Genomic DNA, 23489 nt, shown 5'->3' with positions numbered 1-23489 from the left:
TTCTGTAGGTTCCTGGATTTTCTGTATCACTTGTAATTTTTCATTTTTGTTAACTCTGGCTTGAGTCTATCATGGAAAGAAAAAAACATGTCTGCATGGATAAATAATGGGAGGCACTTGCTTATTTATCTGAATTTATGTTTACATGTCAAGTCCCTCAAATTCTTCTACTTTGACATAAGTGCCTCATATTTGGGGGCTGTGTCTTCTTGTATTGCAAGCCCATGCTGAACTAGATTCCATTTCTCAAAAGCTCCCAGACCCAAAATTCATATTATTTCTCTAGGTACCATAATGAATATTTTGTATACTTTATTTTTATATATATTTTATTTTCAGAATGTATGGAATATATTTGTTCCTAAAGAGCCACTTATTTTGAAATCTGTAGTACTCACTTTTGGTCTCAATTTTTATTTTCTGTATGCACACACTAGTAAAATATTAACCTGAGCTCTAGTGTCCCATTTAAATGAATCATTCTTTACACTTGCACTAGCAAAATCTAGTTCCTCTCATTGAATTTGCCTGATTTTTACCATATCTATAAAACATGCCTATAGTTTGCTCTTAAATACATGGACCTGAGGTTTTGTGTTTGGGATCTGCCGTATGGCAAAATTATTCCTCTTGTAAGAGTTAAAACAAAGCTTTCCAAATGCAGCAAAATGTTTAGGTCAATGTTGCTTTCTGCACTTTGTGCACATCAGCCCTTTTGCTCTCCTTCTCATGCTTCTTGCCAATAGAAAATTCTACTTTATGAAGTTGTGGAACCTCAGTTGAAAATCACTGAGATAAATCTACATTCAGAAAAGATATGGAGGGAGGCCTTGTGTTGAGAATCAGAAATCTAGCTGGCAGGGTTCTTTGAGTAGATGTGATATCTTTTATTAGTCTCTAGTGTTCTGAGACTCGAAGAAATGGGAGAAGTTAAAGTGTGGCAAGATATTAGTGAAAATGTAAATAAGTAGAAATTAGAAAGATAAAAGGTAAAGCAAATCGTACACCATTAGTTATGACATATATCACCCTTCCCTGGAACCTACGCAGAAAATCTTCAAGCAATTGCAACCCATACTAGAAGAAGACCAAATCTTAAAGAGCTATTTCCAGAACCACCCATCCCAGCCTTCAAATGAGCACTGAACCTCACTAACCTTATCACCAGAAGCAAACTCCCTATGACCCTAACCATGCCAAGCCAGACCATTACAGGACAAGAAATGCAAAACCTACCAACACATCTCCACCAGCTCCACTATAACTACACCCCACAACAGATCCATTATCATTCCTGAATCTTACACCTGAACCTCCAAAAATGTTGTATATCTCATCCATGCCCTGATGGAAAATAAGTTGGAGAAACCAAACAACAATTTCACACCAGAATGAATGCACACCAAAAATCTACCCAATTACCTGTGGGGACACATTTCTCACAGGACAATCATTCCTTCTCTGATCTCTCAGTCCTAATCCTCAAAGGAAACTTACAAAACACCTTTCATAGACGAACCTATGAACTTCACTTTGTAACTCTACTGGATACAAAAAATCATGGACTCAATATAGACATTGGTTTTATGACATATTATATCCTGCCTGACATCTGATTCACCAGGCCTGCCTGAAGAAGGGTGACTGCATCCAAAAGCTTGCAAATAATCTTTTTCCAACTATTCAGTTGGTCTAATAAAAGATATCACATCTACTCAAAGAACCTTGCCTGCCTATGTCTTTAGACTAACACAACTATGACCAAAAACCCAGCAACATGAAATGATCTAGCTGGTGCACTTAAGGGTGGTAGGGGCAGAACCCCATCCTGTGTTCTGCTTCTTCCATTGTATGGCCCCTCTGGAACCCTGGCCTCAACCCCTGTTGCTGAGGCTGCTCCTGCAGGGTCTCAGACCTCAGTGACCACCCTTGTGGCCCCTCCAGCTAGGCCCAGGAGCATGGGAGGAGCAGAGGTGATGAGTTGGGCTCCAAAGTGCAGCTCTGTCTGTGTGTCTGCTGACCTGCCCACCATTTGCATCAAATCACATTGCTTGGAGCATAGTCGGGACAGGCCCAAGAGCTGTCACCCGGGGTCCTGGCACTGCATGTAGGGGTCGTTTGCTGTTGTCCTGGGCTAGGTCTTGTGTCCATGGAGTGGGCCCAGCCTGACTATGCACAGGGTGCTCGGAGGCAGGATCTGACCCAGTCAGAGGGCACATGGCCCCTGTGTGCGGTGCCCAAACCCTGGATGACAGCAAGAGAGGCCAGGTCCTTCCTGAAGGCACATACCCCCAGGCTGGGTTGGGTCCATGCCATGTGCCACAGGTGGCACTGGGTCTCAGGTGGCTAAGGCCATGCTGTGCTATGGGGGTGCTCTGCCAGTAGTGGACCTTGAGAACCCTGATGGCTGCTGCTGTTGTGGGCAGGGGGGTAGGGGGACTGTGGCCATGTGGGGGGTGCAGTCAGGGGACCTACACTAACACAGTCCCCCCCCACACACATCTATAGCCCCCCCCACCTCCACATCCCTACTTACCTTTGGCAAAAAACTCAATATCTTAATGCTTCATTATTTTTTGTGGCCATCTACCAGGAAAAACTTGCTTACTGTTGAAGCAGTGAGGCAGTGGACTAGACTGCCCAGGGAAGTGGTGAAATCTCCTTCACTGGGGGTTTTCAAGAGGAAGCTGGAAAAGCATTAATAACAGATGATTCAGCAGTAGCAGCCCTACATTCATACAGAGGGATGGATGAGAAGGCTTTTGAGGTCTCTTTCAGCCCTATGATTCTATGTTTTCTCTTGATTTTGTTTTTCAGAAACTGTTAACTGAGTGATTGATGGTTTTCAATTTTTAATGAAAGTTAAGTTACCTGACAACAGTTAACCACCATAGACATTTCCTTTTACATGGCAACAAAAAGGGATGTTTTGAATGACATTTTTCAAGCTGCTTTAGTTGCAGATTTCAGAAATATTTCAGCTTTAGAGCAAGCTGTATGTGAACAGTTATTTTTTAAATACCAACATAGGCTGGTTCAACCATGTCTGCATTCCTGTTTATTTGAGTATTTGTAAACATGTGTGGAAAAAAAAATCTTGAAAAATAGTTGTTTCAGAAATAGCAGTCTTTCATAGGAATCCTTGTACTGACATCTGGCACTGTTTGGCAGACTACCATAGGGGCACAGAGATTTGAATCACGTTGTAGGTAGGGATGTCTGGAATTTGCGTGGAAGTGTGCGGCATGGCTGCTTCTTTAATTTTGCAGTTTCTCCCTTAGGCCCCTCTGCACTGATTGGTGGCACCGCCTGTGCCTGATGATGGGGAGGCAAAAACGGCAGCATATTTAAAACTGCAATCTTTGCCTCCTCGCCATCAGGCATAGGTGGCAAGAGGCAAGCAACAGGGCCCCTCTGCCAATCAGCGATTGTGGGGCACTGTAGCAGGGCACTAGGGTGCCTGCTACTGAATAGTAGTAAATGAGCTCAGCTGCCACTCACCAGGGCAGCAGGTGGGAGTTGCTATGGCAACAGAGTGGGTCAGCTGACCACCAGGGGGCAGGGCCTGGCCTTTATAAACAGAGAAGGCTAAGGCCAGAGTCAGTTCCCCTGCTGGCAGCTTAAGAGGAAGAGGGAGCTCTGTTAGAGCAGAGCAGAGCAGAGCAGAGCAGAGCAGAGCAGAGCAGAGCAGAGCAGAATATAGAAGCCTGATGGCTGGAGAGTGCTGGCTTGACAGTACTGTGTGGAAGAAACCCTGATGAGGAGATGTGAGAGGGATCCAGGTTTGCTCAGAGTTTATGCTGGAATCCCAGAGGGGGAGATTTCTGTTGTGCTTGGGAGTTATGTTGTAACCCAGGAAGGGGAGATTTTGGATTTGTGTTATTGTTACAACCGGAGGACCGGGTGAGGCTGTAGGGGTGGAGGAGGCCTCATTAGGAGCTCCCCAGTAAAGTGGGGTGTTCCTGGCAGGGCCCCGGTGTGGGCGGGGAGCGTGAGAGGTGCGGGCAGGGCCCTGGGAGGGGGCGAGCCTAGTGAGAAGCCCGGTTGGGGAGAGAGCGCAGGCCCTGGGAGAGGGTGCAGATATTGGAGCAGGCCCTGGGAGAGGGCGCGGGTAGTGAGCAAGGCTCCGGGAGAGGGTGAGCATAGGAAGGAGGCCCCGGGAGGGGGTGTGCATATAGAGTAGCTGCGGGAGAGGGGGAGTATAGGGTGTCAAGTAGAGTCCCGGCACCGTGCCACAGTGGGCAAGAAGGCAGCCTCCCATTGATAATATAAGATAGAGGGTGCATTCAAGACCCAATTTGGCATGGTAGCCAGGGGGCGCTAGGGGAGGTCACAGCGCCCCTAGGTTGTCCTGCCACAGGCACTCAGGGAAACACCAAGATTAAAGAAGCCGCCATGCCACACACTTCTGGTGCTAATTCTGGAGATCCTACTTGGAGGATCAGGGTTGCAATAGGTAAAACATCAGTCTGCTGTTAAAGAATTTGCAACTAGAAAAAATCCAACTTCTGAAACAAGTTATTAGTAGTTACTGTTTGGACCAAAACTAGTAAGACTGTGGGTTTATTCATTCTTATTTTTGTCTGTTGAAGTGTGTGAGCAGCTTTTGCAAGTATGTGTGTTGGGGTATATTGTGGATGACTTGTTTTGAGTCTAAGGTGATGACTTGCTGTTTATGAGAAGGCAGCATGTAATCTCTCTAGGATTGTAGAAACTGGAAAAACAAATGTTAAAGGTTCCTCAGGTCAGCTGCACCTTTTGGAAGGGATGTTTGTGCATCTGCTTGTTTTAGGGATTTTTTCTTTCCTTCAAGAGAAAAATATGTGCTGGTGGCTCACCCTGGCAATTTCTCCTCCTTATAGTTTGATCCTTCTTCATATTTGTGACTGGCCTCTAGCTTCTCTATATGTAACCTGAAAACACCCTAGTACATCTGATGTCCACATTAATATGTTCTAGACAAGTCCTTGTATAAAAATGTAGATGTTCTTTCCACTTCTAAAGCTATTTTTGCCCACAACCCCAAAAACACCTTGCAAATATTAATGAGAGAAAGTTGTCCAGGTTCTTAGTTTCAGCTGAGAAATGCATGGTGCAATTCCAGAGAAGTCTTGCAAAAATGGCTTTAATTCATGATACTATGCATGGATCATTTCCCCCCGCCCCCCCCCCCCCCCCCCATCCACATGTAGAATAGAAAGCAGCAACTGCATTCAGATACAGCTGTTAAATGGAGAAGGTGCACAAGATTCCCATATCTAGTTGTAATGCACTTGATATTTCAGTGAACAGAAAATAATATATGCACACTATAATGAAGAGAACTGCCATGTGTTGCTTTCTAAACGAAATGTCACCTTGCAAATCTGAGAAAAGTGTGAGCGGGAAAAGTGGTCCCAGAAAAGGATATTTTTATGTTTTGTTAGAAACACTGTTAAAAGTGTGAATGTTAATTTTGTACCTAATATAATGAATCCATGTGAGACCTAAAACTAGGTCATTCAAACCATTTATGAAATTGTCTCCAAGTTGTCACAAGCGAGCTGGCCCACAGTAAGGTGGGGACAGTATACAAGGGTTGTGTGACAGAGCGCATGTTATTAGAAACCAGCCTTCTGCCTGTGGTTATTTGAGGAAGCAGACTTAGACAGAGCTCATAGGGAGAGAGACCTGCAAGGGGCAGGAGTACGTTAAGAGCTATTTCAACTCTTATTTCAACTAAGAGCTCTGCATGAAGGGGTTGCACTATGTAGGAAGCCTGGGAATTAAATCTGTGGTGTTTGCCTCTACAGTAATAAACCAGATTTCTAGCAAAGTGAGAGAGAATCTATCATAGATGGTTGATTAACTTGGGAAGGGGAAACTAAGGCAGTGACAGGTATGTTTGCACCAGCTTGTTGTGAAAAACATGAATAATCCCATTCCTACTAATGGAAGCACTTAATACTTAAAATTAAAAATGTAAGATTTAACTTAAGCTCTCATTTGAACCAGGATTTACATTTCCATTGCAAAGTGAACATAAACATTTATGTTTGTGCTTGACTTTAGCCACTAGTTTTTCTCATTTATCCTGAGTAGTGTTGGCATAAGTAAGAAGCAAGCCCATCAGAGACTCTTCCATAAGCCTAAGTATGTTCATAAGTCCTTTTGGGACTGGGCTTCAGGACTAAATTATTCCAAAGACGTATGTTAATGTTTAGCCACATCAGTACAAGCCTTTTAAATGTATCTAAGGTTAGATGATGTCCCTTGCCTGGTTATGCTGTCCTCTGACTTTAAAAATATTACCTATTCCTATGACTTGTTTCAACTTTTGTAATGTTGAAAACTCATTTACAAATTTTACTCTCCAGTTATAAGGAAGACCTTCTATACAGTGCTAGCATGTATATCGACCGCAAGGTTAGCAGGACCCTCATTTTTGTCAGCAGTATGTTTGTCAGCATGCAGGTGATAGATCAGATGTAAAGAAAATCACTTCTGTAAAACCAATTTGCTAAGGGGCTTGTAAAATCCATTTTTAAAAAGTTACTGAGGCGAAAAAGTGAAGGACCAGCCAACCAGATATTTTGATCAGCTCTTCAAGGTCAAAAACTGATTACTAATTCATCAAATATCTTACTGAGAAAGCTGTTTGAAGAGCAAACAACTCTGTGCAGATGTTCCACCTAATAACTTTAATACCACAGGAAGATGGGCAGGGTCGGAACAAACAGAATTTTTTACTTACTTTTGGCAATGCTACAGTCATAGGAAATGTGGTCTTCAAAGCACTGGCATCCCCATTCAGTGCACTGTCCATTCCCATTGCAGAAACTAGGGCACCTCAGAGCTCTGAGGATCTCTTCCTGGACAGCAGGCATCCCATTTTCTGCATGCAGCAGCTTGCTTCTGTTTTCTAGCACTTTTCTTTCGCACTCGTTTTCCAAAAATGCTATCATTGCACCTTCCCATGCCAGGTCATCCTTGAGTTGTAAATCTAAAAGGCACATATCAATTGCCTCATCCAGCTGTGTTCCAAGTAAGTCATTACACACCAAACCAATAGTAGAATTAGCAAGAACCTGCTGACAAATCTCCAAGGCTTTAGTTGAGGTTAGGCCACTGGGAGTAGGCCACATTGCCAGGATTTTTGGCTGAATCCCTTCAAAGTAATCCTCCGGAAAAAAATATGCAAAGCTTTCTGAGTCTGTTTGACTTGGGCTTTGAAATGGATAAAAAGGTGAGTGTTCAGAATAGTCTTCTTCCCTTTTTGCTCTCTGTAGCATTTCCTTTGGCTTAGTGGAGTTAACACAGCTATTGATTTGGGGGGCTTTGAAGGAAACTTTTTGTGCATATTGTTTTAATCTGCCCTCAGGGCTATCTCGCTTTTTGACTGATGTAGGCAGAGACCTTGGATCAAAAAACTTGGCCAACACTTTCCCATCACTTCTGAAAGTAGATTCTATTTCTGGGTGAGTGACAAATTCAGATGTAACATCTAGATATGGGATTGCAGAAGTATAATCCACGTTGTCGTAATGGCAGCGCAGAGATTGAGGGAAAGAGTCCTGGGAGGTATTCGGCGTGTTTATCAAGTACAGGGGTGCGGTGGATGCCTTCTGACATCTGCAGTAATTTTTCCTTTTCTCTACTTCAGAAGGTGCTGGAGTCCTGTCAAATAAACTCTTCCCTGGAGGCATTCTGTTTTAAAAAAAGAAGAGAAGTCGGTGAAGGGGAGGTGAAACTTTCAACAAACTGATATATAATATTAAGTCAGCTTTCTTGTCTAAACTAGGGAGTATATAAGTTCCTCATTGAGCAAAATAGTGAGGAATAAGCTTTAGCTGGTGCAGGGATCATCTCGGTGGTCTCCAGTCACTATTTCACACCCCTCCCTGAACTGCAATTCTTAAGTGCTGGGACTAGCACATGCTGAAGTGCTTTGCTGGATCAGTGCCTAAATTCATTAAATCAGCTTGAATGTTTTTAAGGTGCACATTTTTTTTCTGCAAAAGGTTATCTTTCTACATAAGTACATTTAAATAAGGTGTTGGATTCATCCCTGATGTAACATAGCTGGGGCCTGGCAGGTTACACCTGTAATATTTTTGGCTCAAAAAGTTCATTTTAAACACTTGCATTCATTTAACAGTCCTTGCACACCATACTATTACATCCTATCTCCTCATTCAGAGCATGATTTTTGCCTTAAAAATGTTATTGCTTTCAAAAGCATTTGTGTATGTGCTTACTTTAGATTTAATAAAATCTGAAGGAGCTTTTATTTTAGCTTTTCTGCTGACACTCACAACAGCATGATCACAACTTGATCATAAATGTGTGGCATCGTAATAGATATGATATAAGGTGTCACATAGGCTAAGACTATTTCCTTTTTTAATTTAGTCCAGCAGTAGTGAAAGTATTTCAGTTTGAATAAGCAACTATTGAATAAGCAACCATGATTAAAGTTTGCCTCCAGGTCTCATGAGAGAGGGATTTTTAATGGTTTGTTGGTTATACGATACGAGTACGTGGACCTTTACAGTTATATGCAATGCACTTCAGGCCCAGACCTTCCGGGTGCTTTGTGGGCAGCCAGGCTTGAAAATTCGACAGAAACCAAATTTTCTTGCAGGTTTTTTGTTTGTTTGTGCTTTTGTTTCCCAAATAAAAATATAGAAATTCAGGAAAATGACAGTGTGTGAGGGGCTGGTTGGCTTATCCAGTTCAGCAAAAGTGGTGCATATGACTGTGGCTACTAATACCATAGTAAAACTTTATTAAACGTTTTAATAAAGTGGTAGAGACAGAGGGAACCAGTCTCAGCCTATTCAAGAATGTCTCTTCAGTGTAAGAAATACAAGTACTTCTCTGGAACTTTTTTCACAATGAGCAGGAACAACAGAATAAAATTTTATTTCACAAAGAGGCTTTCATACTCATTCAATTGTACAAATTAAAGCTACCGAGCAGGATATTGGAATGACAACAGGCAAATGCAGGCAGTATGCAGCCCACACTTGCTTTCAGTCTGTTTAGGACAAATGAAGGTGTTTTCTTGAGTGAGGGACTAATGAAATGACCTCTTGCCCTTTCTGAAAAGTGCAATGGAAACTTTAACTTCCAATAGAGGTACACCAGACACTTGCCCTGTTGCTGAATGGTAGTGTCGCCAGGGAGTGAAGCTGCCTCAGAGGAAAGAGTCCCATTATGAGCTAAATTGTAAGGACATCTCAACTAACTAATGCAGTAGAATTAGGTCTGCTTTTTTAGAAATCCTCACAAAAACCATGGATTCCAGGGCAATTATTTTTAGAGTCAGCTGAAAAATGTAATTACCATCCATCAGGAAGTTCTTGTAGTTCAATATTTGTTTTCATCCCAGATCAGGACGAAAAGTTGAACTATCAGAACTTTTCTTACAGATTAGAAGTTGAAAAACATGGTGATTCAGAAATGTAAAAAAGTGTGTGTTGACAATTTTTTGGTAAAAACACAAAACAAAGGTTTTTGACATTTTCAAATCAGAACATTGTGTCTTGCTTTGGTTTGAAGCCACATTCATCTCTGCATCCACCTGGCAGTAGGTGGGAGTTTTGGTGCCTTGACTAATGCCCCATTCTTCAGCACAGGTACAGCTGCGCATCTCATCTTGAGCCATAATCTCTCCTAATGGCTGAGCCACTTCTGGTGTCCATGGGCGTTCCAGGCCATGATACGTTACAGGAGATGTCTGACTGGGGAGAGCGACCCATAAGAGAGAAATAGTGGCATGAAGCATCTGAACCATGACACCCTTGGGATACGTAACAGCAGCTCAGGTAGATCCTAAATTAAATAATGGTGATCCTGAATTAAATAATATATTTCACTTTAGACCAACTCCAAAAAAAGGACGTAAGTACTTCAAGACTTGGAATACTAATCTAGATCCTAGCTAGATACCATTTTATTGCTTAAAGTTACTACTTGGAAAGTGGCTGTTTAAAACATCTCCATGCTACTTTGGGCCATACAGCTGTTTGAAAGAAGTGGCACCCAGGGAAAGTACTCAACTGCCAGATGGTGCATTCTCACTACCTTCAGGTGCTGGTGAGTCCTCAAGTTCAGTGTGCTTTAGATGTCATTTAAAATGGAAATAAAAACAGTAGCATGGAAATCACCCTGCGGGATACCACCCTCTACTTTTCCATTTTTTTCATGGACATGTTTCAGTACCTTAGGAAATATAGTGAGCTTTTTACTTGATTTCCACTGGTTTTGGATCGGTTCTTTGATTCTCAGTCCTTATTTCTACTTACTTAAGGGCTGCAGCAAAATTGCATGTGTAGCCCTGTCTTCATTTTCTCAGGCAACAGAAACTCTTATTTTCCTCTCCTCAGCATGAGACCTCTCTCCAGTGCTGAAAACTTTTTTTCCCCATGACAAATGGACAAGGAGTTTCCTTGTGTCTCTTGTATATCTCTTTGAGTAATTGTTTTAATTTCAAATTCTCCACGTATTTTTATCAGCTGCAAGGGAACTCCCCAAACTTTTTTGAGTATCTTGGCTAAAAGGTGGGACAGGATGTTCACATTTGAGCCACAACCAAAATAGAAACAGCCTAGGAATGACTCTTCTCAACACTTTCAACATGCCCTCTCTTGAAATCTTCCCTATTCACATCTGATTAACACCCATGGTCTAGGAGGCACCTCTGAGTTGTGAGAAACAAAGAAAATCCAGAGACAGTTTACCCACGATTTTCTTTGGTAATATAAAGGAAGCAGTTGTGTCTCTTTAGGTTGAGTCTGGAATTGTGCTGTGCAATTATAGCTCAATAAACTCATCAGTTAATTAAAATGAATAATAGCTTCAGCCTATTTTACATAACTTGAATAGACTTAAATTATATGTGTTCATTTTCTAAAATTCAATACTTCTAAAGGATGTTTTATTTACAGGAGAGGTGAGCCAGATATGTAGTGGCTAGATTCAGACTCACAATTAGAGCCGGGGACAGAGTTGAGGTAGAACCAGGTTCGGGGTTCAGATTCAGCTGTGCCAAATCTCACAAATTCTTACCCGAGTGCTGGAATTGCATGATGTTAACTGACCTTGCAATATTGCTGCTGGCAGGCATCTCGTGAGAGCAGCTGTCACATCTGTCACAGATGCTGCTATCCGTGAGACAATCTAACTGCAGTCAGACTAACACTGCAAAATAATCCCATCCTGGGATAACTTGGGACCAGATCCATTACGCCATATCTGTATTTGGGAACTTGGACCCAGAAATTCAAACATAGGAAAATGGGGTCTCCCTAATATGTAAAGGGGTCTGATTCCAGGGTCTGGTTCTGCATTAGGAAGCAAGTGTTTCAGAGGCCCAGTTGTCTTAGATACAAAACTTTTAGCAAGCGTCTTGCAGTGCCACACATTGTCAAAATGTAACATTTAATCTATAGTCACATATTTTAATTAGTGTTCAAGAATAAAAGACAAAGAGAAATGCCCCTAATTAATCCCCATTGTCATTTTCCACCATGGGTGTGAACGGCATATTCTTAACAGCTGAGTGGGATCTTAAAGCAGCTGTTAACCTGACATCACTTGCAGATGGAAAAAAATTCTCTCGGTAACATTGCTGCTTATGTGTATTATACAGGCTGAATAATATGCTATCTTGCTGTTTAGGAGTGATCATGGGCCTCTGGGTCTCCCTTGATAAATTAGGCAGAGCTCTTTCTCAGGTCATTAAAAGGCTATGTAATGAAGTAAATGTTTCAACACCTCTTAAAATGATATTACAGTACATCGCTCAGGTTTGGGATCCTCCAGCTTTGTACCTCCACTCTTCTATGAAGTCTTCCTCAGGCGTGTTTCTCTGTTGTGATAGTAAAGGACTCCCGCTGGCATTATGGAAGTCATTATGACGGTTCCTGTCAAAGATGCCACACAAACCTCTGGTGCTGTTGAAATCGATGCTTGGTGCCCTCACTGTCAAACTCATTCCCCACTCGCTTACATCAGCTCGAACAAATGCTCCTGAGGGGAACATGATCTGAAGAAGCAGAAAAACCCAGTGAAATGAATCTATTAGCAAGTTTCTTTTGTAATAAAATAGCATTCCCTCTGATAAACAAAGGAAGTTGGCTACTCTAATGGTAATTATATGTCCTGCAGACACACTGTCAATGTTTATTCACAGGATTATTTAGATGCTGTCTTTTTTTTTGGTACTAATATCTGATGGCATCATGTACATTCACACAAGTTCTTTCTTTTTAAAATGAATAATTATACATTCACTGAAGTTTCCCCACCAATAAGTTACCATCTAATTTTTCAAGCAGCCACCATGACAATAAGACCACCCTTGTATCTTTGCTGCAGAAATTGTTTCTTTTAGATAAATTGCCAGGTCTGAAAAACAGCTTCCTTCTCTCTGAAAAATCGTTTCATTTTCCAAGGCTAGATTACACAGAAAATGTGGTGTTTTAAAGTGGATAAAGCAATTTTCTCATTAAAGAACTGGTGGCAGGCTTATGTTGACCTTTAAAAAAAAAAAAAAAATCTTGAGGCTTCAAAGGAACAAAAGAAAGCTGTGCAAAGAAGGGGCTTTTCAGGTTGGTGGCTGAACTGAAAATTAAAAAAAATATAAAATTGGCTTGAGGTGACCCAAAACAAGTTTTTTGTTTTGTTTTGTTTTGTTTTTTTCTTTTCACTCAGTTAAAGGAAGAAAATGAAAACTGTTGCTTTACACCAAACCAAATGCTTCATTTGAGGTAAGATAAACATGCTCTTTTGTCCATTACTGAATGCTTCCCACCCTCCCTTGGTTAAGCATAGGTCCATTTCAATCCAAACACATTTTGGAAACAAAGATGTTGAGATTAAGTCAAATCTTTTGACTTTTCTGATTTTTATCTCTTTTTCAATCAAAACTATGACAAATTATCATTCTCACCCTCCTATACCCACTCCAAATATTGTATTTATTGGTACATTTATTATTCATGCAAAACTTCTAGGGCTGTGAAAAAAATAGCTATTAAACTTTTCAGTGTCAGAAATCTGGGTCTAAATTCTGACTTGGCCATCAGAGATTTGACTTAAGCTGCAAATAGATGTCACCTTTGTGCTACCATAATTATTATTTTTCTTTTTTATGGCAGCACCCAGTGAAAATAAACAGGCATCCATGTTCTTGTCATGTCACAAATGCCCCAATTTCTGGCTGTGACCAAAGGCAAAGGCTTTCATTTCACATAGAGGTTGTGGACATCTCTTTGTTTCAAAGCAGGAGAGCATAGGCAACCTGGAGCTGACTGCTCTCCAGCAACCCTGGGCAGGTGCTTCCAGAGTTTCAGAAACCTGATCTGGTGGCCTTCGGGAATTTCCCTGCAGGAGCGCCTGCCTAGATTTCTTCATTTGCAGAGGTATGACCTGAATCAGAATCCGTGGGGACACCTTTTCAAGTGGGGAACACTGGGTTTACCCTTTTACAGAGACATGCCCTGACTGTTGCCTTACCGAATTAGGCCTCTGAAGCCCTGGCAGCAACGGGGGCCAAACCCTGTGGGATAACAGGCAATGTCTGGCCTACTCAATGAAGTGGCACAGCTCATCCGCTTCATTTGGAGACATTTGTTTATAGCCTTATAGTTATAGTTTCAGAAGTTACAAGAGTAATCTTTGAGTGACTGTGTCCTGCGATACTCAAGTAGAGAGACTTTGGGTTTGGTTTTTCAGACATACTGAGCACTTGCAGCCCCTCCTAGTTTCCAATGGTATTGTGGATGCTCAGTATTTCTGAGTCTCGGGTCCAATGCATTTCAAGCTCAGTACATAAAATCAGTACCCACTTTTGCAAATTGTGGCCTTAGCCAATAGTGGAAATTATCGACATCACATTATCAGCTCATAGTTTGGCTCATGATTTCTTTTCTGCTTAAGGTGCTGTTTTTCCCCCCTTGAAGTCAACAATAGAACTCATTGAGGAGTAGGGCACAAGAGAGGCCTGGCCTACATTATAATAGGATGCAGCGGATTAAGGTTAAGACAAACTAATGGAATGGCAGGAGAGTGTTTGCACAGTGTCCAGATAGCAAGCCAAAACCTGTTCGAGTAACTCAAATAATTCATTCTGTTGAGTAAAATGGACAGGATTTAGTTAATCCATGCCTACTTTGGTTAAACCATCCCTAGTTAATCCCTTGCATCCATAGAAAAGTAATTAAAAAGAAAAGACACATTTAAGAAGTTTATTTTCCTAGTGTTACACAATTAAATGATAGAATGACTTGCTATACTAGAATCTTGCTTGTCAATTAATATTTCCTTAATTTTGAATTTAATTGTGTCCAGGGCAGCTGCTAATCAAAGCTTCTGTGCTAGTTACCTCCTTGAACCTCCGTGAAGCTGTTAACAGCTTTCTTGGGCATGTCTGTACTCCTCCAGACTATTAGGAATTGCCATAATGAACATGTCATCCATGTGCAATATATCTCAAACTGGAAATAGTGTAGTCACCTTAGTGCACTTTCAGGCATCTGGGTGCTAACATTCTCTCCTAGTGCTATATTGAGGCAGTTTGTATCCAACTTTTGTTTAAATCCCTCTCGAGGGTATCATAAGTGTACATGCATGCAGAGTTCTGCAATATTTGAACTAAACTGTACCCTAACTTGTGTCCCACAGGTCCAAACTCCACTGGATTTTAAACTCCAGTGGAATCAGTGGGATACCCCACTGATGTGGCTTTATTCCAGAAGTCAAAGGAAGTGACTTGCACAGATATCAAAATATCTTTTGATATTTTTAATAAAGATTATTCCAGCTAAAATCAGGGATACGGTACTCAGTTGTAAAATGAAATAAAATCTGTTTTCCTGCTTTTGCTTCCATTTGTGTAATTAAAAAGCTTCTAATTGTTATGCTATCAAGAACTGCTCCAAATGAGAGCCAAACAAAAAAAATTCTCTGATATAATTTTGGCTCCTTATGGCCGTCTTCTCACCCAAAATATTTTCTGGCAAGAAATATTGATAATGCAGCCTTAATACTGAATTATTTTCCTAGATCCTTACTATGGCACTTATCCTCCAGGCAGCAATCTAATACTGCCTGAACTTGCTCTTCTAGCGGCTATAAGGAAAACACTCAGGATTACAGATTTGTAACATGGATAAAAGCTACTCAGTGCAGACTGGAGAGTATATTTATGCCTATCCCCTTTTCCAGCAAGTATTCTTGCTAAGGGAAATTCATTGCAGGACCATATTGAATGCGTTTAAAGAATATATGGAAATAATCTATGATCACTGCTTAGTATGATATGATCACCACTGTTACCTACTTGTTAGTCTCTGCTACACCTATCTACACGCAAAGATCTACCCAACACAATGCAGTCCCATCAAAGTTACTCAACTTGCTCTTTGATTATGAGCTTTTCAACTTTGACTTCAGGTTCTTCAGAATCTTTGTTATACGTGTGAAAAGCATTCAGCAGAAAAGATGGGAAAAGGGGAAGTCAGTTGTCTTTTGTATCGCTGTGATACAAGTAATATATATTAGTTTTATGCCTTAAGTATGTGTCTGAGCAGTATCGTTTTGTTTTGTTGTACATATGGTTAATGTAACTCTTTAACACGAAAGGGAAATCAACATTTTCAAAAGAAAAGAACGGAAATGTGAAGATCCACCTACAGTAATTTTTCTCTCTCCATACGACTTCATGATTTTGACGCGTGGCGATGCTTCCGTGCTTTTAATGGATAGCTGAGGTCTGGTTTCGTGAAACTGACCATTGCACATATCCAGGACAACGATGTCATTAGCTTCCCGCACAGCTACGCCGCAGTTGCAGGCAACAGCATGATGGTGACTTCCGCAGTCCCACTGACGGACATGCACCTCGAACACGCGGGCCAGGCTCTTGGACAAAATGAAGGTTCCAATTTTATAATTATCATAACGCCTAAACAACAATAAACAGAAATAGGATTTTGAGACCCAGGGTATACACCTATGATGGCTGTTTGTTTGTACTCTAATAACAACACTCCTTAATTAGGACAGCATGGTGCTGGCCTTGGAAGAGAGAGAAAATCAACGCATGGGGAAGTATTTATTCAGCACCAGAAGCAAGCTAACACCACTAGAGTTATTAGCTGGAAGTGTACAAGAATTCATGTGAGAAGCTGGTAACTAAGAGTGGCTGCTATGGCAACGGGCATGGATAAAAAGGATAAACATTTGATAAAAGCAAATGGGGAAAAAATCTCTGCCTCCAGGCCTTAATAAATATGTTTTGGTTCTAACTGGATGCTTTACCGCATGATAGTCTTCAAAGCAAAATCAGTGCTCAAATAACACCTTCTGTGACTAATCACTACATTTTTACAAGGCTGACTGTGGCTAGGTGAATATTTCATATGAAAAATTAAGATTCAATTGGAAGCCTTTTAAAGTGAAATCATTTCCCCCCTTTCGGAACAACTTCACTATAACATAAGTTTCAGTATAACTGGATTTGCAATCGGTACATTGCAGCATCAAACAATTTGGAACTTTCATTCTAGTCTGTTACAAATAGAGTTTCATTCCATGTGAATTCACTGTGGGATTAATTCTGTACTTGATACCCAATTTGTGTTGTTCAGGCAAAATTCCTGTAGACTGAACACTGACTTTTGCTTGAGTAATGACTGCAGGGCTTACAAAGGATCCTTTTTTACTTTCAAAATACCTGCTTTTTCTAACATGTTAACCACTTATTACTGTTAGTCTGCATTTTACTCCAAAAACTTTAGGGGTATAACTAGAAGAAAGAGAAGTTGCATGATTTATGGAGTTATTGAGGGATTTCCTTCTGTGGGCCAGTTGCCTGGTATCCTTAGAAACAGCTTCCTTTTAAGCAGCTACATTTATTTTTAAAATACAGGGGGTTTTTTAGGAAATTTCATTCAATAGAAAATACATTTCTTTTTCTTTTTCTCTGAATATTTACTATAATGTAAGGAAAATGTGAGAATAATTTCAAACAATGAAAACAAAAACCAGGAAGTTTTAAGAAAAGCATTCTGTTTACTGTTTTCTTTCTTAATTCATTTTTTATTTTTCTGCTATTCCAGAGAAGCAAATAGGCTTTTCTGCATACATGCTGAAATCAGAATAAGGTTTTTTCTTTTTAATATATATATACCAGGAGGTTTTTTCTTTTCACAATTAAATACCACAGAAATATGGAGTTCACCTGTTTATTTCTATAAAAAAGTGCATTGTCTTTTTACTTCCTCTTGAAAAAGTAAAAAAATGTTGGCTATCATGAGCAAACACTATCAGTGGATGTCTTCTTCTCTTTTCTAATCACCTCAATAAAAAACTAAAACATACTGTTCAAAATGTTGCAAACATCCTATTAGAAACAAAGAGAGCATAAAGAAACAAAACCTCAATCAATGTCAAGTGCTAACCCCTTTGGGAGCTACCCACAGGTGAGAAAAGGAGGTGCCATAAAATACAGTCAGAATCATCTCTAGTTTTCTTCAAACAGTCCTGTTCATCTGGAGGCATTTTGGAAGAAGGAGTCATGGAAAAGGTAGGGTTACAGCATCTTCTGGTCTCTCTTGTAAACTATAGGACTGTGTTACCACATACATGCGACTGTAATTAATGCTAAAGATAACATTTAATGTAATAATGAGCATAGGCTATGGGCCCATTCAGACTCTTGGTAAAGTCACTGAAAGTCCTTAAGTCATGCCCACGGATCATGTAATATGTCAGGTTTGCAAAATGTCTTCATTTTAAAATGGAAATGTTATCTGAATTTGAATTGCTTGAATGAAGTATTGAATTTAATCAGATAACTCATAAAATTTTAATTGTGGTGATCACCTCTGGGCCAGCACAAGGGAAATTGAACAAGAAACCTCCAGAGCTAAAGAGCAAGGGTTGGTAGTTTAGGGCTGTAACAGTTCATAACCTCTGTGGAGTTAAACAGAATGAGGGGCATAGGAAAAGATGGGGGTTTTTGCTCATCCAAAAGGATAAGGTAATTCCCCTGCATGCATTTTTATCTGTTAACCTGACCTTGACACAGTAGGCTACTGTACTTTACTATTGCTATAGTGAGTGCCCTAGGTGGTGGCTGTACACAAGGCAGCAGCAGTGGCTGCTCCAGCACGAGATCAGCAATACTGGCAGCACAGCTGTAAGTCTTGTTGGACCCCCTCCTAGGATTGGCACCCAGGGCTGGTGCACTGGCCACCCCTCTTCTGTTACACCCCTGGTTATATGTTTCTAAGGATATTGCTGCACACATTTTCTCTTCTTTTGCCATTCTCACCTTCTCCATCTTACTATTAAATTTATTTTATTGCTGCTGTTTCTGCTTCCAAAAGTTCAGCCAGGGAGAGCATTGCTTATGATTAAGCTGCTCACATATACCTAGGATTCCCTCTTTCCTTGCCAGTGAGAGGTGTTTTATACTACTTCTGTGCCCTAGACAGCGTTTAGCAAAGGGTATATCCCAAAGAGAGAATATACACATTTCATTTTCAATATTAGGGATTTTGCTAAGGAAAAATGGTCAGATTGTTTAAACAAGAGGACCTTTTTCTTGTGGAAAAGAGGTTTTGTAATTTTTTCCTTCTCGACACCAATTTTGAACATCAACTTTTAGAGCAACTTACTAAAACAACTTATAGAATCTGAGGGACGATGGAGTAGAGGGCAAAGCACAGAACTGCGGACTAAGAATTCAGGATTTCTCATAATCACTCTAATCCTGATTTGGTGCATAACTTAGAATCAGCTCTCTGTATGAGTTTTCAAACTGAAGGTATCATTTATCTGCATCACATGGCTGTTAGGAGACTCAAATCCAAAGACCCAAGGGGGGTGAGTACATAAATAAATAGCATCCCAAAGAAAGAACACCTGTGAGGCTTGGGGAGTGGTGTAAGGAAGGTATGGAGCTATGCAAGCAGTCCTTAAAGTGACAGGTGCCCAGCAGAGGTATAGACAGGCTAAGAGGGCCTATTAGCCTGAGGGTGCAAGACTGTGACAGAGGGCTTGTGGGCTTTCTGGCCTGGCTCTGCTTTTCCCTAGGCACATGCACCCCCTGTAGGTTCAAAATAAAACAAAGGCCACTTGCCTGTAAAACCCTACCTTCATCTGCCTGGTCCTGACGATCACCACCCCAGAATGCTGAGGGAATTAGCAGAGGTCATTGTGGGACCCCTTGGCACGGCTTTATGAGCACTCGTGGTGCTCTGGTGTGGTGCCAGAGGACTGGAAAAGGGCCAATGTGGTTCCCATTTTCGAAAAAGGGGGGAAGGAGGACCCAGGGAACTATAGGCCAATTAGTCTTACCTCAATCCCAGAAAGCTTTTTGAGAGAATTATCATAGTGCATGTCCATGAAGAGCCATCAGGGGAGATTAAGCTTAGGGGCAACCAGCACAGGTTCATTCGAGGCAGGTCCTGTCAGACCAACCTGGTGGCCTTCTATGACCAGGTCACTAAATCCTTAGATGCAGGGATAGCAGTGGATATAGTCTTTCTGAACTTTAGGAAGGCTTTTGACACTGTCTCTCACCCTGTTCTCATTTAAAAAACTAAGGGACTGTGGTGTTGACACCCACACAGTCAGATGGGTTGCTAACTGGCTGGAGGGCCGCACCCAGAGAGTGGTGCTGGATGGGTCATTTTCGATCTGGAGGCATGTGGGCAGTGGGGTCCCCCAGGGCTCGGTCCTCGGGCCCGCGCTGTTCAACATCTTCATCAGTGACTTGAACAAGGGAGTAAATAGCACCCTGTTCAAATTTGCTGATAACAGTAAGATGTGGGGGGATGTGGGCACACTACAAGGGAGAAATAGGCTGCAATTGGACCTAGACAGGTTACAGGGGTGGGCAGATGAAAACAGGATGGGTTTCAACACTGACAAGTACAAGGTACTGCAGCTGGGGAGGAAGAAACAGCAGCATACCTACAGGTTGGGGAACTCCCTTCTTGCCAGTGCAGAGACAGAAAAGGATCTTGGAGTCATTGATGACAAAATGAACATGGGATGACAGTGTGGGGACATGGTCAGGAAGGCCACCCACACCTTGTCACATATCCACAGATGCATCACGTGCAGGTCCAAGGAGGTGATCCTCCCCCTCTATGCAGCACTGGTCAGGCCGCAGCTGGAGTACTGCATCCAGTTCTGGGCACCGCACTTCAACAGGGATGTGGACAGCATGGAGAGGGTCCAGAGGAGGCCACTCACATGATCGGGGGCAGCAGGGCAGGCCCTATGAGGAGAGACTAAGGGACCTGAACCTGTTCAGCCTCCACAAGAGAAGGCTGAGGGGAGATCTAATGGCTGTTTACAAACTTGTCAGAGGGGACCAGCAGGCATTGGGAGAGTCCCTGTTTCCCTGAGCACCACCAGGAGTGACAATAAATAACGGTCACAAGCTGGCTAGACATCAGGAGGTGCTACTTCACTGTCAGGGCAGCTAGGATGTGGAACCAACTTCCAAGAGAAGTGGTGCTGGCTCCTACCCTGGGGTTCTCTAAGAGGAGGGTGGATGAACACCTTGCTGGGGTCGTTTGACCCTAGTACTCTTTCCTGCCATGGCAGGGGGTCAGACTTGATGATCTGCTCAGGTCCCTTCTGACCCTACAAATTATGAAACTATGAATTGATGCTTTAGGGTCAAATTCATATCAGGCCAAATTCCAGTGAACACCCTAGAATTATTACCAGTTACCAGGCATGTGAATGTCAGTATTAATTGGGTAGAATAGAATGTCTCAAAAAAAAAAATTCTAATTCCTGGGTGACATGTACTTCCATGCCCCAGCTCTGAGCACATTGTATGCAGGATACACATTTCTAAGATAATCACTGCAGTACCAATTAGATTATTTGGGTGTCATCAATGACAACTCCAAAAATTTGGGTTGTGAATAAAATCCCATTTATTGCTGTGTTTAATTGAGAAAAAAACAAACTTAACTGTCACCTCACCCAAGATCTTGTCAAATAGGCACATCACCCTAGGATTATTTGAGCTAGTGACTGTGCAGTGTTATCAGAGGATTAGAGTCTATGAAAACAGAAAGGTTTAGAACCTGGATGGAAAATAATTCATTTGTGAGTTAGGAAGGCTCTGGTCATGAAAGAGGCTTCTTGTTTTTAAATAGGGTCTTGCAACAGGATGGCTTCTCACACAGCCAGGGTCCACAGCTCTCCTTGTACAGGTAAAGGATCCATCTGGCTTGCTGGATCCTAGGTGATTCAGGATGAAATTCATCCAGAGCTATATGTGCATATGCGTAGACACAGCAGCCACTGGAGCTATATTTAAGGGGGAGCTATGTCTTGCAGGCGGACCATGGAGCTGATTGTCTGGAACAATAGCCAGATATTCCTCTGACTAATCTAGAGGTTCTGTTCTCTTTATCCCCTAGCAAAGGCATTTAGCTTACTTTCCTACATAGGTCCAGTCCCTTTATCCTTGTACAAAGTGATGACATTCTCTCCTTGTCAGTTCTTATGCTGCTTCTTCTTCGGCGGTCCCTCACAGCCGAGGATGATTTTCTTCAGTGATTGCTTTATCTGGCTAATGAGGCCTATCTGTGATCGGCAAACTCTACTGCAGATCAGACATGTATTTCCATGTGGGGTGGGCGGTCAGAAACATGCTGTTTCTGCTGCTCCTGCTTTTCCATCTCCTGTTGTTGGCGTGAGGTTTCATGCTGTCAATGCTGCAACATCCCAGGCCCAGCCTTAGAGCAGCTGAAGGCCAAAAAGAATGACATCAAAGGGTCAGACCAGGAATCCTTACTGCTTTGGATCATGACTATAACAGTTGTCACCTGAGATAATTCTGACAAAATGATTTTTCTGGTTGAAAAGTTCCCTGCAACAGACTCTTCCTCCATTTGGGGTGGTCAGGCGATAGTCTCCCATGAGTTGACATTGATGTTGTATTTTTTTCTTAACTTGGCCTTGAGGACCTCCCAAATTTCCCCAGCGTATTTTATCTGCTCTCTTCCTAAGCATACACCTTGACTGAGCTAGGAGAATAAAACTTGCTTTGAGAGTCTGGAGTTGGACATCCAGATGACATGGCAGGCCCAATAAAGTTGATGTTGGATGATCATCACCTTAATACTGATGGTGTTTGCTTGCATGCGGATGTTAATGTTAATGCCTGTTTTCCCACTGGATTCAGAGGATCATTTGCAAGCAGTGCTGATGGTACTTCTCCAACAGCTTTAGATGTCTCCTATACATTGTCCATGTCTCAGGTCTGTACAGCAAGGTGGGGATCATGACTGCTTGAAAAACCATGAGCTTGGTTTTGGATCTGATGTTGTGATCTTCATATACCTATTTCTTTAGGCATCCAAAGGCTGTACTTGCACATTTGTGGAGATGTTGAATTTCTTTGTCAATGTCAGCCTTCTGCAAGAGATGGCTTCCAAGGTATGGGAAATACTCAATGTTCTCCAGACTCTCACTGTGGATCTGGATTGCCTGAGCTGGGAACTGTTCATTAGGAGCTTGTAGGTGGAGAACATTAGTCTTCTGAATGTTAAATGTCAGTCCCATTTTCTTGTATGCCTCACTAAAGATGTCAACAATTGCCTGAAGGTCTGCTTCCAAGTAAGCTTGTGCTAGAGTATCATCAGTGTACTGGAGCTCAGTGATTGAGGTCTGGGTGGTCTTGGTTTTGGCTTGGACTTGGCTGAGGTTAAACAGCTTACTATTCATTTGGTAGTTTAGCTCCATTCTGGCTTGTTGGTGGTGAGATGTAGCATTGCAGCAAGGAATATTGAGAAGAATGTTGGAGGAATGACACAGCCTTGCTTGACTCCCATTTTAATCTCAAAGGAATCTGTGATAGATTCATTACTGAAAACCACCACTTGCATACCATCACAGAGTAGGCAGAGGATAGTGACAAATTTTGGTAGGCATCCATATTTCAGAATGATCCTCCACAATACTTTTTGGCTGACAGTCAAAAGCTTTCATGAGGTCAAAGAAGGCCATGTAAAGATGTTGTTCCCAGCATTGGGTGCCTCTCACCACTGGTGTTGTTCCCAGCACACGGGTGCTTGTCGCCATTATCTGGACACCAAAGCATTTGAAGAATGTGCTGGAATAGCTGTTTTCATGGAAGACACCTGTGTGTGGAAGTTTTTTATTATGGAAAAGCTTCCATATGGCTCTTGGCAGACTAAGACCTTGATCCAATGGCAAGGAGACCAAGACAATTGGGAATATCATTCTGCTGCAGCTTTCATCCACCTTTGCAGCTGTTGAGAGTCTAACATCTTTTGCCTTCTCCACCATTGAGGACTTGTAGATCCATGGCTGGGGGCTGGGCAGGCTTATTATAGTGTTGATCTGTACTCAGCCTGCCACAGCACTGTCAAAGGATATATGTGGCTTTTCAGGAGGCAAAGCATTGAAATCTGCTGTCCTCACCACATCCTACTGGT

At 41.9% G+C, this 23489-nt stretch overlaps 1 protein-coding gene and 1 long non-coding RNA gene across 5 annotated transcripts in view; one reads left to right on the top strand and one right to left on the bottom strand.

Annotated features, from left to right (window-relative positions):
• Window positions 1–23489, bottom strand: part of LOC149867628 (von Willebrand factor D and EGF domain-containing protein-like) — a 350434-nt gene that overhangs the window by 168423 nt on the left and 158522 nt on the right. For all 4 annotated transcript variants that reach the window (XM_090045830.1, XM_090045828.1, XM_090045829.1 and 1 more), the window contains exons 10-12: window positions 15682–15952; window positions 11817–12031; window positions 6734–7686 (exon numbers count right to left, since the gene is read on the bottom strand). In XM_090045830.1, the coding sequence (XP_089901956.1) occupies window positions 6734–7686; window positions 11817–12031; window positions 15682–15952 (1439 nt within the window). The remainder of the gene's footprint in view (window positions 1–6733; window positions 7687–11816; window positions 12032–15681; window positions 15953–23489) is intronic.
• LOC149867629 (uncharacterized) lies at window positions 9656–13482 on the top strand. Its single transcript, XR_016442099.1, has 3 exons — window positions 9656–9809; window positions 12700–12755; window positions 13274–13482. It is a non-coding gene; the product is annotated as an uncharacterized LOC149867629 (long non-coding RNA).

The sequence above is a fragment of the Crocodylus siamensis genome, chromosome 4 (assembly GCF_052110815.1).
Source record: "Crocodylus siamensis isolate JL-2025a chromosome 4, ASM5211081v1, whole genome shotgun sequence".
Lineage (NCBI taxonomy): Eukaryota > Metazoa > Chordata > Crocodylia > Crocodylidae > Crocodylus > Crocodylus siamensis.
The sequence above is the reverse complement of the archived record's forward strand: the minus strand, read 5'-3'. Positions and strand labels throughout refer to the sequence as shown.